Source organism: Myxine glutinosa, chromosome 13 (genome assembly GCF_964187855.1).
Source record: "Myxine glutinosa chromosome 13, kmMyxGlut1.1, whole genome shotgun sequence".
In the NCBI taxonomy this organism is placed as follows: Eukaryota; Metazoa; Chordata; class Myxini; order Myxiniformes; family Myxinidae; genus Myxine; species Myxine glutinosa.
In genome coordinates this window covers 75107213-75122308 of record NC_136273.1, presented here as the reverse complement: position 1 = coordinate 75122308, position 15096 = coordinate 75107213, and the positions used below count along the sequence as shown (strand labels likewise).

At 50.6% G+C, this 15096-nt stretch overlaps 1 protein-coding gene across 1 annotated transcript in view; it reads left to right on the top strand.

Moving 5' to 3' along the window:
• Positions 1–15096, top strand: part of SRSF6 (serine and arginine rich splicing factor 6) — a 71898-nt gene that overhangs the window by 13823 nt on the left and 42979 nt on the right. Inside the window, exon 4 of the mRNA XM_068134613.2 lies at positions 12059–12261. Within this exon, the coding sequence (XP_067990714.1) occupies positions 12059–12261 (203 nt within the window). The remainder of the gene's footprint in view (positions 1–12058; positions 12262–15096) is intronic.

Below are 15096 nucleotides of genomic sequence, written 5' to 3'. Positions count from 1 at the left end.
CAATCTAACTCACCATATGATTTCATTTTTATCAATGGTTTTAGACTCGGTGTCAGCAATAATTGAGAACATTCCACACACGCGGGAAAATGCAGATATATTTTTTAAAATCGCGTCATGGTGTCATGTATCATATCACCCAACATGACACCGACGGCAACGTGTTGATATATATTAAAAATTCGCTTTCGCTTTTCCGTTAAGATATATTACTTTTTCGTTTGATGACAGTCGTCACAAAAATGTCAACCATGATGCCGACATATATTTCTTCGTTTTTATTTCATTCAACATTATTATCCGGAAGTAAAATATGTTTCAGGAAATTACCCAGAGATATTTCTTCGTTTTTTAAAATTAGTTATGTGCGCATACACTTTAAATAGGTTTATTTGAGATCTTTAATTTTCCACAATATAATTTACTTGCCATTTATCATTTGATGATTACGAGACAAATTCCTCTTGAGGATCGTGACAATTCATGCGCTGCGTGGAAACTTCTATTTCCAAAATGAATGAGACGATCAATGAAGAACGCAGACTTGAACAGGATGTAGCAAGAAAACGAATGAGACGGGCGAACGAGTCCATCGACGAACGTCAATGCAAACTTGCGGGGTCACCCGTGGGAATCCCACGGGCATGGATGTGTGTGGCATTTCGACATATTGAGTTAGATGCTGCACATTCATTTTTACAAAATGGTTACTGGCAAGTCATCAGATCCAGAAATGGTGTAATGAACACAATTTATTTACGCGCAAGCACGAAAGCAAGACGGGCCGATTTCCGATTCCGACGGGCGAGACGGGCCGATTTGGAGCAAGAAAAAGAACGAGACGGGAGAAAAACGAGAGAAACGAGACGGGGAAAGCCGATTGGAGAGGCAAGTGAGGAGCGATTGGAGAGGCGAGTGAGGAGCGATTGGAGAGGCGAGTGAGGAGCGATTGGAGAGGCGAGTGAGGAGCGATTGGAGAGGCGAGTGAGGAGCGATTGGAGAGGCGAGTGAGGAGCGATTGGGGGGGAGTGTGAGGCGCGATTGGAGAGGTGTGTGAGGAGCGATTGGAGAGGTGTGTGAGGCGCGATTGGAGAGGTGTGTGAGGCGCGATTGGAGAGGTGTGTGAGGCGCGATTGGAGAGGTGTGTGAGGCGCGATTGGAGAGGTGTGTGAGGCGCGATTGGAGAGGTGTGTGAGGCGCGATTGGAGAGGTGTGTGAGGCGCGATTGGAGAGGTGTGTGAGGCGCGATTGGAGAGGTGTGTGAGGCGCGATTGGAGAGGTGTGTGAGGCGCGATTGGAGAGGTGTGTGAGGCGCGATTGGAGAGGTGTGTGAGGCGCGATTGGAGAGGTGTGTGAGGCGCGATTGGAGAGGTGTGTGAGGCGCGATTGGAGAGGTGTGTGAGGCGCGATTGGAGAGGTGTGTGAGGCGCGATTGGAGAGGTGTGTGAGGCGCGATTGGAGAGGTGTGTGAGGCGCGATTGGAGAGGTGTGTGAGGCGCGATTGGAGAGGTGTGTGAGGCGCGATTGGAGAGGTGTGTGAGGCGCGATTGGAGAGGTGTGTGAGGCGCGATTGGAGAGGTGTGTGAGGCGCGATTGGAGAGGTGTGTGAGGCGCGATTGGAGAGGTGTGTGAGGCGCGATTGGAGAGGTGTGTGAGGCGCGATTGGAGAGGTGTGTGAGGCGCGATTGGAGAGGTGTGTGAGGCGCGATTGGAGAGGTGTGTGAGGCGCGATTGGAGAGGAGTGTGAGGCGCGATTGGAGATGAGTGAGGATCGATTGGAGATGAGTGAGGATCGATTGGAGATGAGTGAGGCGCGATTGGAGAGGAGTGTGAGGCGCGATTGGAGAGGAGTGTGAGGCGCGATTGGAGAGGAGTGTGAGGCGCGATTGGAGAGGAGTGTGAGGCGCGATTGGAGAGGATTGTGAGGGGCGATTGGAGAGGAGTGTGAGGCGCGATTGGAGAGGAGTGTGAGGCGCGATTGGAGAGGAGTGGGGCGCGATTGGAGAGGAGTGTGGGGCGCGATTGGAGAGGAGTGTGGGGCGCGATTGGAGAGGAGTGTGGGGCGCGATTGGAGAGGAGTGTGGGGCGCGATTGGAGAGCAGTGTGGGGCGCGATTGGAGAGGAGTGTGGGGCTCGATTGGAGAGGAGTGTGGGGCGCGATTGGAGAGGAGTGTGGGGCGCGATTGGAGAGGAGTGTGGGGCGCGATTGGAGAGGAGTGTGGGGCGCGATTGGAGAGGAGTGTGGGGCGCGATTGGAGAGGAGTGTGGGGCGCGATTGGAGAGGAGTGTGGGGCGCGATTGGAGAGGAGTGTGGGCGCGATTGGAGAGGAGTGTGGGGCGCGATTGGAGAGGAGTGTGGGGCGCGATTGGAGAGGAGTGTGGGGCGCGATTGGAGAGGAGTGTGGGGCGCGATTGGAGAGGAGTGTGGGGCGCGATTGGAGAGGAGTGTGGGGCGCGATTGGAGAGGAGTGTGGGGCGCGATTGGAGAGGAGTGTGGGGCGCGATTGGAGAGGAGTGTGGGGCGCGATTGGAGAGTAGTGTGGGGCGCGATTGGAGAGTAGTGTGGGGCGCGATTGGAGAGGAGTGTGGGGCGCGATTGGAGAGGAGTGTGGGGCGCGATTGGGGAGGAGTGTGGGGCGCGATTGGGGAGGAGTGTGGGGCGCGATTGGGGAGGAGTGTGGGCGCGATTGGGGAGGAGTGTGGGGCGCGATTGGGGAGGAGTGTGGGGCGCGATTGGGGAGGAGTGTGGGGCGCGATTGGGGAGGAGTGTGGGGCTCGATTGGGGAGGAGTGTGGGGCTCGATTGGGGAGGAGTGTGGGGCGCGATTGGGGAGGAGTGTGGGGCGCGATTGGGGAGGAGTGTGGGGCGCGATTGGGGAGGAGTGTGGGGCGCGATTGGGGAGGAGTGTGGGGCGCGATTGGGGAGGAGGGTGGGGCGCGATTGGGGAGGAGTGTGGGGCGCGATTGGGGAGTAGTGTGGGGCGCGATTGGGGAGGAGTGTGGGGCGCGATTGGGGAGGAGTGTGGGGCTCGATTGGGGAGGAGTGTGGGGCGCGATTGGGGAGGAGTGTGGGGCGCGATTGGGGAGGAGTGTGGGGCGCGATTGGGGAGGAGGGTGGGGCGCGATTGGGGAGGAGGGTGGGGCGCGATTGGGGAGGTGTGTGGGGCGCGATTGGAGAGGTGTGTGAGGCGCGATTGGAGAGGTGTGTGAGGCGCGATTGGAGAGGTGTGTGAGGCGCGATTGGAGAGGTGTGTGAGGCGCGATTGGAGAGGTGTGTGAGGCGCGATTGGAGAGGTGTGTGAGGCGCGATTGGAGAGGTGTGTGAGGCGCGATTGGAGAGGTGTGTGAGGCGCGATTGGAGAGGTGTGTGAGGCGCGATTGGAGAGGTGTGTGAGGCGCGATTGGAGAGGTGTGTGAGGCGCGATTGGAGAGGTGTGTGAGGCGCGATTGGAGAGGTGTGTGAGGCGCGATTGGAGAGGTGTGTGAGGCGCGATTGGAGAGGTGTGTGAGGCGCGATTGGAGAGGTGTGTGAGGCGCGATTGGAGAGGTGTGTGAGGCGCGATTGGAGAGGTGTGTGAGGCGCGATTGGAGAGGTGTGTGGGGCGCGATTGGAGAGGTGTGTGGGGCGCGATTGGAGAGGTGTGTGGGGCGCGATTGGAGAGGTGTGTGGGGCGCGATTGGAGAGGTGTGTGGGGCGCGATTGGAGAGGTGTGTGGGGCGCGATTGGAGAGGAGTGTGGGGCGCGATTGGAGAGGAGTGTGAGGCGCGATTGGAGAGGAGTGTGAGGCGCGATTGGAGAGGAGTGTGAGGAGCGATTGGAGAGGAGTGTGAGGCGCGATTGGAGAGGAGTGTGAGGAGCGATTGGAGAGGAGTGTGGGGCGCGATTGGAGAGGAGTGTGGGGCGCGATTGGAGAGGAGTGTGGGGCGCGATTGGAGAGGAGTGTGGGGCGCGATTGGAGAGGAGTGTGGGGCGCGATTGGAGAGGAGTGTGGGTCGCGATTGGAGAGCAGTGTGGGGCGCGATTGGAGAGGATTGTGGGGCTCGATTGGAGAGGAGTGTGGGGCGCGATTGGAGAGGAGTGTGGGGCGCGATTGGAGAGGAGTGTGGGGCGCGATTGGAGAGGAGTGTGGGGCGCGATTGGAGAGGAGTGTGAGGGATTGGAGAGGAGAGGAATGTGAGGGATTGGAGAGGAGAGGAATGTGAGGGATTGGAGAGGAGAGGAATGTGAGGGATTGGAGAGGAGAGGAATGTGAGGGATTGGAGAGGAGAGGAATGTGAGGGATTGGAGAGGAGAGGAATGTGAGGGATTGGAGAGGAGAGGAATGTGAGGGATTGGAGAGGAGAGGAATGTGAGGGATTGGAGAGGAGAGGAATGTGAGGGATTGGAGAGGAGAGTGTCAGGTGGAGAGAGGAGAGGAGAGTGTCAGGTGGAGAGAGGAGAGGAGTGCTAGGTGGAGAGAGGAGAGGAGTGCTAGGTGGAGAGAGGAGAGGAGTGCTAGGTGGAGAGAGGAGAGGAGTGCTAGGTGGAGAGAGGAGAGGAGTGCTAGGTGGAGAGAGGAGAGGAGTGCTAGGTGGAGAGAGGAGAGGAGTGCTAGGTGGAGAGAGGAGAGTGTCAGGTGGAGAGGAGTGAGGGGTCACATATTATGTGAAATAAATAAATTGTGTTCATTACACCATTTCTGGATCTGATGACTTGCCAGTAACCATTTTGTAAAAATGAATGTGCAGCATCTAACTCAATATGTCGAAATGTCACACACATCCATGCCCGTGGGATTCCCAAGGGTGACCCCGCTAGTATATATATAATGGTACACTGAATCTTGTGGTGAGGCAGTTGCCCTGAAACAACTTGCCTTCGCCTCCTGGAAGGCTAATCCAACGGAATGCAATCTCCATTCCTTTCACAAAGCTCGGAACAAGTGTGTCTACCCTCAGGAGAGCCAGGAAACAATATCTCTCTACTCCCAAGACTGAACTCTCAAACCTGTCTCCCTCCTCCAAATCCTGGTGGCGTACTGTCAAATCTGTTTATGGTGTTTGTTCTCCCTCCATTACCGGTGTGTACCCCGGTTTAGAATAATAATAATAATAATAATTCATTTATTTTGTATAGCGCTTTTCCAGAAGCCCAAAGGCGCTTTGACAGAGTGGAAAACATAATGCATAACAATACATGAAAACAACAATTGCAAAAAGACAAGAATCAAGAAAACAAACAGCAGCGATATACGGCATATATATAAGACAAGAATCAAAAAGACAAGACAAGAATCAATAGGGAAATATTTAAAGCAAAAGGAGGGAGAAGGAGAAGAGATAGTCAGGGGTTAAATGCTGTGGGTTGAATGTTGAATGCAGCGTTGAACAGGTGGGTCTTTAGTGATGTTTTGAATGTGGTGAGTGAGGAGGAGTCTCTGATGGTGTGAGGTAGTGAGTTCCAGAGGGTGGGAGCAGCGATGGAGAAGGCCCTGTCCCCCCAGGATCTGAATTTGGTCCGGATGGAGGGGGTCAGGAGGTTGGTACCAGCAGAGCGGAGGTTGCGGGTGGGAGTGTGTCTGGAGAGGAGGTCAGCCAGGTAGGATGGGGCCAGGTTATGGAGGGCTTTGTATGTCAAGAGGAGGATTTTGTACTGGATTCTCTGGGGGATGGGGAGCCAGTGAAGCTTGTAAAGGACGGGGGTAGGTACACCGTAAGAGGCGACTCAAAGGGTTGGCGTCAGGAAGTGCATCCGGCCATAAAAACATTGCCTCAAAAAGGGAACCATGATTGTCATGGGGCCCGCAAGGCTAACCCCCGCTCTTGCAGGGAAAATGGCCTTAAAATGCCTGTTGTTGTTGTTGTTGTTGTTGTTGTTGTTGTTGCTCTCCCTCCATTACATCAAACTGCCCAACAGCTGATACTGCATGTGAAAAAGCTGAATGCCTCAACACTGTGTTTGCCTCCAAATCTTGTGTCCCAAACCCATCTCTCTCTGTACCCACCTCCTTACCCAGTCAAACCCAGCTGCTCCACTACTCTGTGTCCTTCTCTCCCGACAAGGTGGAGAAGTTTCTGTCAAACCTCGACTGATTCTGAAACTGGACCAGATGGCATTTGCCCACGGATCCTAAAATCCTGCTCTGCCACTCTATCTCACCCTCTCTTTTGCTCAATGTCAACTGCCATCTGCTTGGAAAACAGCCAACATTACCACTATACACAAAAAGGTGCAAAAACATATCCTTGCAACTACACACGAATCAGCCTGCTCCCAAAATCAGCAAGGTCAAGGAATCTATCATCGCTTCTGACATCCAATCCTTCGTCTTCTCCAACGTCGATCTTGGATCATTAATTTGTGTTCAGACCAGATCACTCCACTCTGGACATGCTGCTTCTGCGGTCTCAACAATGGTTGGAGGTCCTCAATACCAAACAGGAAATCAGAGCTGTCTACTTTGACATATCTCGTGCCTTCGATACGGTCTGGCACCCCGCCATGCTCACCAAACTCTGCTCCTATGGTATCCATGATAACCTCCACGCATGGCTTGCCGACTTCCTTCCTCTCTGGTCGCCGTCAACATGTGGCCCTGAATGGAATTCTCGCATCTCCCCTTCCTGTTCAGGCTGGAGTTCCTCAAGGCAGTGTTCTGGGCCCTGTGGCTATTTCTGGTCTTCATCAATGATCTCTCCGACTCTCTGGAAAATCCTCTCAATCTCTTTGCTGATGACTCCACTATCTGCCGTTCCATACCCCATTGCTCAGATCGGCAGTCTGCAGGCTACTCACTCGCTGCAGACCCGGAAAAAATCCCAAACTGGGCAAAGTGGAACATGTCTTTCAAGCCTGACAAATCACACACTCTCACAATGTCTCTCCAAAAAGACCGTCTGGACAACCCTCCCATCTACTTCCTCAACAATCCTCCAAAAGAAGTTCTGTTACTCAAGCTTTTGGGTCTCACTATCTGCCATGATATTTCCTGGGGAAACCACATTTCCAAGCTGGCCTCCAAAGACAGTCGCCGACTGGGCATCCTCCGTCGTGCGAAGTCCTTCCTTGGCACTAGTGAGCTACTCACCAAATACAAAGCTTTCATCCGCAGCTTGATGGAGTACTGCCCTCCACTTTGGACTGGTACTTCTGCCTCACAGCGAGCTCGGCTTCATGCTGTAGAAACCAAAGCCTTCAGAATCATTGGTATCTCCCGCGATGAAGCTGATTCTGAGGGCCTATCACTCGCTCACCACAGGCAGGTTGGTGGTCTTTCTGTCTTCCACAAACTCCTCTCCGGCCTTGCTCCACCTGCTCTGTCTGTGCTCTGTCCCCTAAATATTCCTGCAGGACACACAAGATCTGCCAGCAACCCTCTTCTGGTGAAACTGCCAAAATCAAGACTCTCTGCTCACCTTCACTCTTTCATTCCTCTTTTCTCCCACCTCTGGAACAAAGTCCCACACTCTCTTCAATTTCTCTCCTCCCTCAAGGTCTTCAAAACAGCTGTTCACCATCATCTCTCATCTTCCCCTACCCAAAACCTTGATCTTTTCTACCCCCGTTACAACACCCCAAATCCCACTCTTTCAATCTCCAACTTCTTTCCTGAAATTCCTAGACTTCATTATTTAAATTATCACTTCGTAAAAATACAGTGACTGAATACTGAAGTTCGGGATCCAATCGAAGTGTAATTATATTTTTCCATATCCCTGGGGTGTACATACAGAGTTTGTTTTAAGCGAGTCGACTCTTTTCCAACCATGGAATTAAACAATACAGTACTTCAAAAATGTACATAATAATGTAAACTAACTATGGAATACAATATTCATTAATAACGTTTGGTTTTAATCTATTTTTACTTTGTAAAGCGAAAAGTTATCGATACATTAAAGTTTAAAAATGAAGAAGAGTCATGGGCTCCATAGGCCGACGATCGGCTTCTGTATGCTCTGTTTGTCTGGATGATTGGATGTGCATTTTAAGACTCAATCAACACGTCTTCGATCATGAATTACTTTCAGAACAACTCGAGCAAAGGAAACGTGGTAATGCCTGTTTCGTTTGGAGCGATTATACACCACCCAAAGAAAATGCGTTTCACAGCTGCAGGAACTACAATCGTGAAATCTTTATTTATTTATTTTTAAATCGTGAAATCTTTAATTTAATTTAATTGAAAAAAAATTGTTTTCACATGAGTTTCCATGTGTGTGTGTCACCCACTCTCCAGTGTGTGTGTGTGTGTGTGTCACTACCGTGTGTGTGAGAGTGAGGAGCGATTGGAGACGAGAGTGAGGAGCGATTGGAGACGAGAGTGAGGGATTGGAGGGGAGTGTGAGGGATTGGAGGGGAGTGTAGGGATTGGAGAGGAGTGTGAGGGATTGGAGAGGAGTGTGAGGGATTGGAGAGGAGTGTGAGGGATTGGAGAGGAGTGTGAGGGATTGGAGAGGAGTGTGAGGGATTGGAGAGGAGTGTGAGGGATTGGAGAGGAGTGTGAGGGATTGGAGAGGAGTGTGAGGGATTGGAGAGGAGTGTGAGGGATTGGAGAGGAGTGTGAGGGATTGGAGAGGAGTGTGAGGGATTGGAGAGGAGTGTGAGGGATTGGAGAGGAGTGTGAGGAAGTATTGGAGAGGAGTGTGAGGAAGTATTGGAGAGGAGTGTGAGGAAGTATTGGAGAGGAGTGTGAGGAAGTATTGGAGAGTGTGAGGAAGTATTGGAGAGTGTGAGGAAGTATTGGAGAGTGTGAGGAAGTATTGGAGAGTGTGAGGAAGTATTGGAGAGTGTGAGGAAGTATTGGAGAGTGTGAGGAAGTATTGGAGAGTGTGAGGAAGTATTGGAGAGTGCGGAAGTATTGGAGAGGAGTGTGAGGAAGTATTGGAGAGGAGTGTGAGGAAGTATTGGAGAGGAGTGGGAGGAGGTGTTGGAGGGGAGTGTGAGGAGGAGTGGGATTGGAGAATGGTGAGGGTGGAGAGAGGAGAGTGTCAGGTGGAGAGGAGTGAGGGGTCACATATTATGTGAAATATATAAATTGTGTTCATTGCCCCATTTCTGGATCTGATGAATTGCCAGTAACCATTTTGTAAAATTTAATGTGCAGCATCTAAATCAAGATGTCCAAATGTCACACACGTTCATGCCCGTGGGATTCCCACGGGTGACCCCACGAGACTGCAGCAAGAAAAAGAACGAGACGGGAGAACGAGACCCTCGACGAACGTGATCACAGACTCGCACAGGATGCTGCTGCAACGACGATGAGGAGGGTTGGAGAGGAGTTAGGGGTTGGAGAGGAGATAGGGGTTGGAGAGTCAGGGGCTAGGCGTTGGAGAGGAGCGAGAAATTGGAGACGAGTGAGGGGTTGGAGAGTGAGGAACGAGGGGTTGGAGAGTAAGGAGCGAGGGGTTGGAGAGTGAGGAGGAAGGAGTTGGAGAGTGAGGGCCGATTGGAGCGGAGAGTGAGGGCCGATTGGAGCGGAGAGTGAGGGCCGATTGGAGCGGAGAGTGGGGGCCGATTGGAGCGGAGAGTGGGGGCCGATTGGAGCGGAGAGTGAGGGCCGATTGGAGCGGAGAGTGAGGGCCGATTGGAGCGGAGAGTGAGGGCCGATTGGAGCGGAGAGTGAGGGCCGATTGGAGCGGAGAGTGAGGGCCGATTGGAGAGGAGAGTGAGGAGGGATTGGAGAGGAGAGTGAGGAGCGATTGGAGAGGAGAGTGAGGAGCGATTGGAGAGGAGAGTGAGGAGCGATTGGAGAGGAGAGTGAGGAGCGATTGGAGAGGAGAGTGAGGAGCGATTGGAGAGGCTAGTGAGGAGCGATTGGAGAGGAGAGTGAGGAGCGATTGGAGGGGAGTGTGAGGAGCGATTGGAGGGAAGTGTGAGGGATTGGAGAGGAGTGTGAGGGATTGGAGAGGAGTGTGAGGGATTGGAGAGGAGTGTGAGGGATTGGAGAGGAGTGTGAGGGATTGGAGAGGAGTGTGAGGAAGTATTGGAGGGGTGTGAGGAGGTATTGGAGGGGAGTGTGAGGAGGAGTGGGATTGCAGAGGCGTGAGGGTGGAGAGAGGAGAGTGTCAGGTGGAGAGGAGTGAGGGGCACATATTATGTGAAATATATAAATTGTGTTCATTACACCATTTCTGGATCTGATGAATTGCCAGTAACCATTTTGTAAAATTTAATGTGCAGCATCTAAATCAAGATGTCCAAATGTCACACACATCCATGCCCGTGGGATTCCCACGGGTGACCCCACTAGTATATATATATTGTTGCGGATCCGCCGCCGGCCTTCTCCCCTTACCAAGGGGGGATTAGTCCCCTTGTCTTTGACTGACCAGCGTGACCCGGGACCTATGAAAGTCCCTCCCGGAGAGCGCAAAATAGGGTATTAGGACCAAATTTGCTATTACCTAAATACTCACGCTGCCCTGAAGCGAGGAGATAAGCCCCACACGAACCACGTGTGTTGATACGCCGAGCGGTTTTGCGTACACGCGATCCGCGCCGTTATCACTTACTAGACCCCGATTCAAGCGGTTCTTATTCGTACCACGCTCAGTCAATGGAGAAATCACAAAGGCGATCGAATTGGAAAGCAAAGGAATTACAGGTTTATTTACACTATACAATGGTTCAAGAAAAAGGGGACACAAAGCAGCCTTATACAGTCTTACTTAATACCCAGGACAAACGGGCCCGTCTCACACGCACACACACACACACACACACACACACACACACACACACACTCACACCGGGATTGCTGATGAGCAGGTTGATGTTCACTGTGTCCAGGGATGGCTCTCTCCGGTCCCCGGCACGTCCCGTGAAGATGGAAGGAGGAGAAGGCAGGAGCTCTCCGCGTGTCGTCTTGTATGGAGCGAGTTATCACGGGGCGAATTGGTAGGGAGCGGACTTCGACGCGGCTGGCGGTTATTCACTTGCGGCTATAGCCGCGCTTACTTGCGTGGCTGGAAAGCGCAATAAGCGTTACCGGCGCGTCTGGCTGCGCCTGCGTACGTGTTCCGCCAACGCTTCTCCTTCTTCCCCTGGTCACGCACGTTATACTGCGAGGTTATAGTTCACAATGGCTTCTCCACTGAACAGGTCCTTCTGACCCTCTTGCATCAAAGTCCTGCTGATCAGTCCTTTCTCTCAAGCTCCCTCGCTGTAAGTCCTCTCGAGGGCTTTGCGCAGCGCGTTATATAGGCACGCCCCGCGAACCTTCTCAAACTCGCCAGACGCGCCTCACCACGCCATGCCGCTAGAGCCCTGATTGGCTGGTGGCTCTTACCATCATCACCTCTGCCGCTCCGATCTCAACGCCGCCCCCACCCTTTTTCGGCCTACCTCGTGTTACTCGACTAGTGGGCAGCCAATGCTTAACAAACTGGATCGAGGCTAGGATGGCTGGGAAATCGGTGGCAAGTAAAGCCTATTTTCTGTCTTTACACAACGCAGGCACTAAGAGGGGAAATGACCTATTCTTACACATACTAAGACATAACTATACGACAAATGGGCCTTTATGTTGTTCGTGTAACTAACTATGGGGGGCAACCCTTTAACCTTTAATGACTTCAATGTGCCAATCTCAAAACCGTGTGTGTGTGTGTGTGTGTGTGTGTGTGTGTGTGTGTGTGTGTGTGTGTGTGTGTGTGTGTGTGTGTGTGTGTGTGTGTGTGTGTGTGTGTGTGTGTGTGTGTGTGTGTGTGTTGGTATATATATTGGCATACATACATACATCATACATACATACATACATATATATATATACATACATACATACATATATATACATACATACATACACATTGCTGCGGTTTTGAGATTGGTACATTGAAGTCATTAAAGGTTAAAAGGCAAGTAAAGCCTATATATATATATATATATATATATATATATATATATATATATATATATATATATATATATATATATTTTTTTTTTTTTTTTTTTTTTTTTTTTTTTTATTAAACCCAACATATCCAAGCACCCTCACCCAAGTTGATTGTAAGTGACAGAATATGTTTATGCTCTTTCTAGCTTTATTCTCTCACCATTGTCAATGGCTTTCCAGGACTGCATGCGACAGGCTGGGGAGGTCACCTATGCAGATGTACGTGGGGATGAGGGCGTCGTCGAGTTCCTGACTTACAGTGACATGCGGCGTGCACTTGAAAAGCTGCATGGGATGGAGATCTATGGCAAACGCATTCGACTGCTGGAGGAAAGGGTGGCGCAAGCACGGCGCCGCCGCTCCGATTCTCGATCCCGCAGCAGGTCGTATTTGGAATCTCTTAATTAACTAATCGCGTGGCTGCTTCAGCACCATCTTTAACTCATTCTTGATAATCTGCTTTCACTCTTCGTGCTCGATGCTGGTTTCCTATTACTGAAGTTAAAAGTGTTGCTTGTAATGTTGAGTTGTTGGTTACTTGAATGAATATACAGACTTGGCATTTGATATGGAATTTTTTTTTTCTTGACTTGGGTTTACTTTCTTAACTCCGTATATCAATCTAGTGAGTTTCTTTTACACTTTGGTGATTTATTTGTGAAAAGAACCATGTCACTGATTGTCTGTCGCAGCAAGAAGTCAACAACAGGATTATATCACAGGTGGCGTGGCAAAATGTACGGACAGGTGCATTTGATGATTGGCTTCACAGTCGGGTATACAAGGGTTGTTTCGTTCTGTATTAGTGGAAAACAACTGCCGCACGTCTCCAAAAGTTATTGCCGCTTCCTCTGGAGATGGGCCGTCAACTCGACAATGCTGTTTGTCATGGAGTGGTGGCTTTACGAAATTACGGCATGAAACAGCGTGCTATTGCTCGGCAGTATGGCATCACTCAAGGTCAGGTGTCAAAGATCCTGAAACGAAATGCTCAGAGGGGTGTCCCTACTCCAATACCGAAGCCAGGACGTCCCCGCAGAACCACAAGGATGGATGACCGCCAGCTGCACCGGTTAGTCCGCAATGGCCGTACCAAGTCAGCTAATCGGCTTAGGGCTGAGTGGCAGCAACTGACAAATGTGCCTGTATCCAGAAGGCTCGTCAACCAACGACTGGTTCAAGCAGGCTATCGTGCCAGGCGTCCCCTGAGAAAGCCACGCCTGACCAGACAACACCGCCAGCACCGATTGCAGTGGGCCAGAGAGCACCGTCAATGGCAGCCAGGACACTGGAATCACGTGCTCTTCAGTGACGAGTCTAGATTTCTGGTCTATCGTCAAGATGGCCGCGTCCGAGTGCGCAGACAAGTGCATGAAGCCTACAACAAAGATTGTATAGTGCCAAGAGTCCAAGCTGGAGGTGGTGGGGTGACCGTTTGGGCTGCTTTTCATGCAGGGGGCAAAACTGACCTGGTGGTTCTGAATGGAAACCGGAACCAGTTCAAGCACAGGGCCATTCTGGAAGAAACATTGCTTCCATTTGCTCGTGCAGCCTTTCGAGGAAACTTTGTCTTCCATGATGACAATGCACGCCCTCATCGTGCTCGCATGATCCAACACTTTCTTGCTGACCGTGGTGTAGAGCATATGGAGTGGCCTGCCATGTCCCCGGATATGAATCCGAAAGAGAACTTGTGGGCAGAATTAACACGTCAAATCGACCTCTTGGACCAGCAGCTGACCTCTGTGCATGAATTGCAGCAGGCTATTGTCACTGCATAGCAAGCGATTCCTGTCCAAACCTTGGCAAATCTCGTGAACAGCATGCCTCAACGTGTACGTGCTCTCCTGAATGCTCGTGGGGGTTACACGAAGTACTGAACTGTAATTTTCCTGTCCGTAATCCTAGTCATAATTTAACTTTTGTTTTTGTTAAAAAATTTTTTGGCTAATGTGCAAAATATAGACATACTTCTGGAAAACGTACAGAAGTTTAACACAGTACTGTCCATGAATTGAGTTCGATATCAGTTTACATCACTTTCAAGGATCAATTTATTTGGTTTGAAATGTCAAATGTGGTTTTTGTTTCTTTTAAAGGTGACATTAACAAAATCTAGAATAATTTCAACATAATTCCAATGAACTTTTGGTTCTAAGATATCTTGAAAAGTAAGTTCACCCCCACAAAAAAAATTCCATATTAAATGCAAAGTCTGTAGATAAATAAATGTAGGGTTAAATAAAAAGGGGAATTAAACTTAAAAAAAAAAATTTTGTATACCGAATCTAGGCTCGTGTAAGAGCTAACAAGTTAACCATGAAAACATGCACAGACACATAAAACATACAATGAAGGGAGCGGGAGACAAAAGGGGGAGATAGAGGGAAGCACAGAAATAGTATAAAACAGGGACGTCGGTAGATCTGTGGAAGGGAGATGGCTGGGCGGATGTGGGATGGGTACACGGTATAAAGCAAATGACCACGACTAGGAATTTCAGGAAAGAAGTTGGAGATTGAAAGAGAGGGATTTGGGGTGTTGTAACGGGGGTAGAAAAGATCAAGGTTTTGGGTAGGGGAAGATGAGAGATGATGGTGAACAGCTGTTTTGAAGACCTTGAGGGAGGAGAGAAATTGAAGAGAGTGTGGGACTTTGTTCCAGAGGTGGGAGAAAAGAAGAATGAAAGAGTGAAGGTGAGCAGAGAGTCTTGATTTTGGCAGTTTCACCAGAAGAGGGTTGCTGGCAGATCTTGTGTGTCCTGCAGGAATATTTAGGGGACAGAGCACAGACAGAGCAGGTGGAGCAAGGCCGGAGAGGAGTTTGTGGAAGACAGAAAGACCACCAAACCTGCCTGTGGTGAGCGAGTGATAGGCCCTCAGAATCAGCTTCATCGCGGGAGATACCAATGATTCTGAAGGCTTTGGTTTCTACAGCATAAAGCCGAGCTCGCTGTGAGGCAGAAGTACCAGTCCAAAGTGGAGGGCAGTACTCCATCAAGCTGCGGATGAAAGCTTTGTATTTGGTGAGTAGCTCACTAGTGCCAAGGAAGGACTTCGCACGACGGAGGATGCCCAGTCGGCGACTGTCTTTGGAGGCCAGCTTGGAAATGTGGTTTCCCCAGGAAATATCATGGCAGATAGTGAGACCCAAAAGCTTGAGTGACGTCTTCTCTTGGAGGATTGTTGAGGAAGTAGATGGGAGTGTTGTCCAGACGG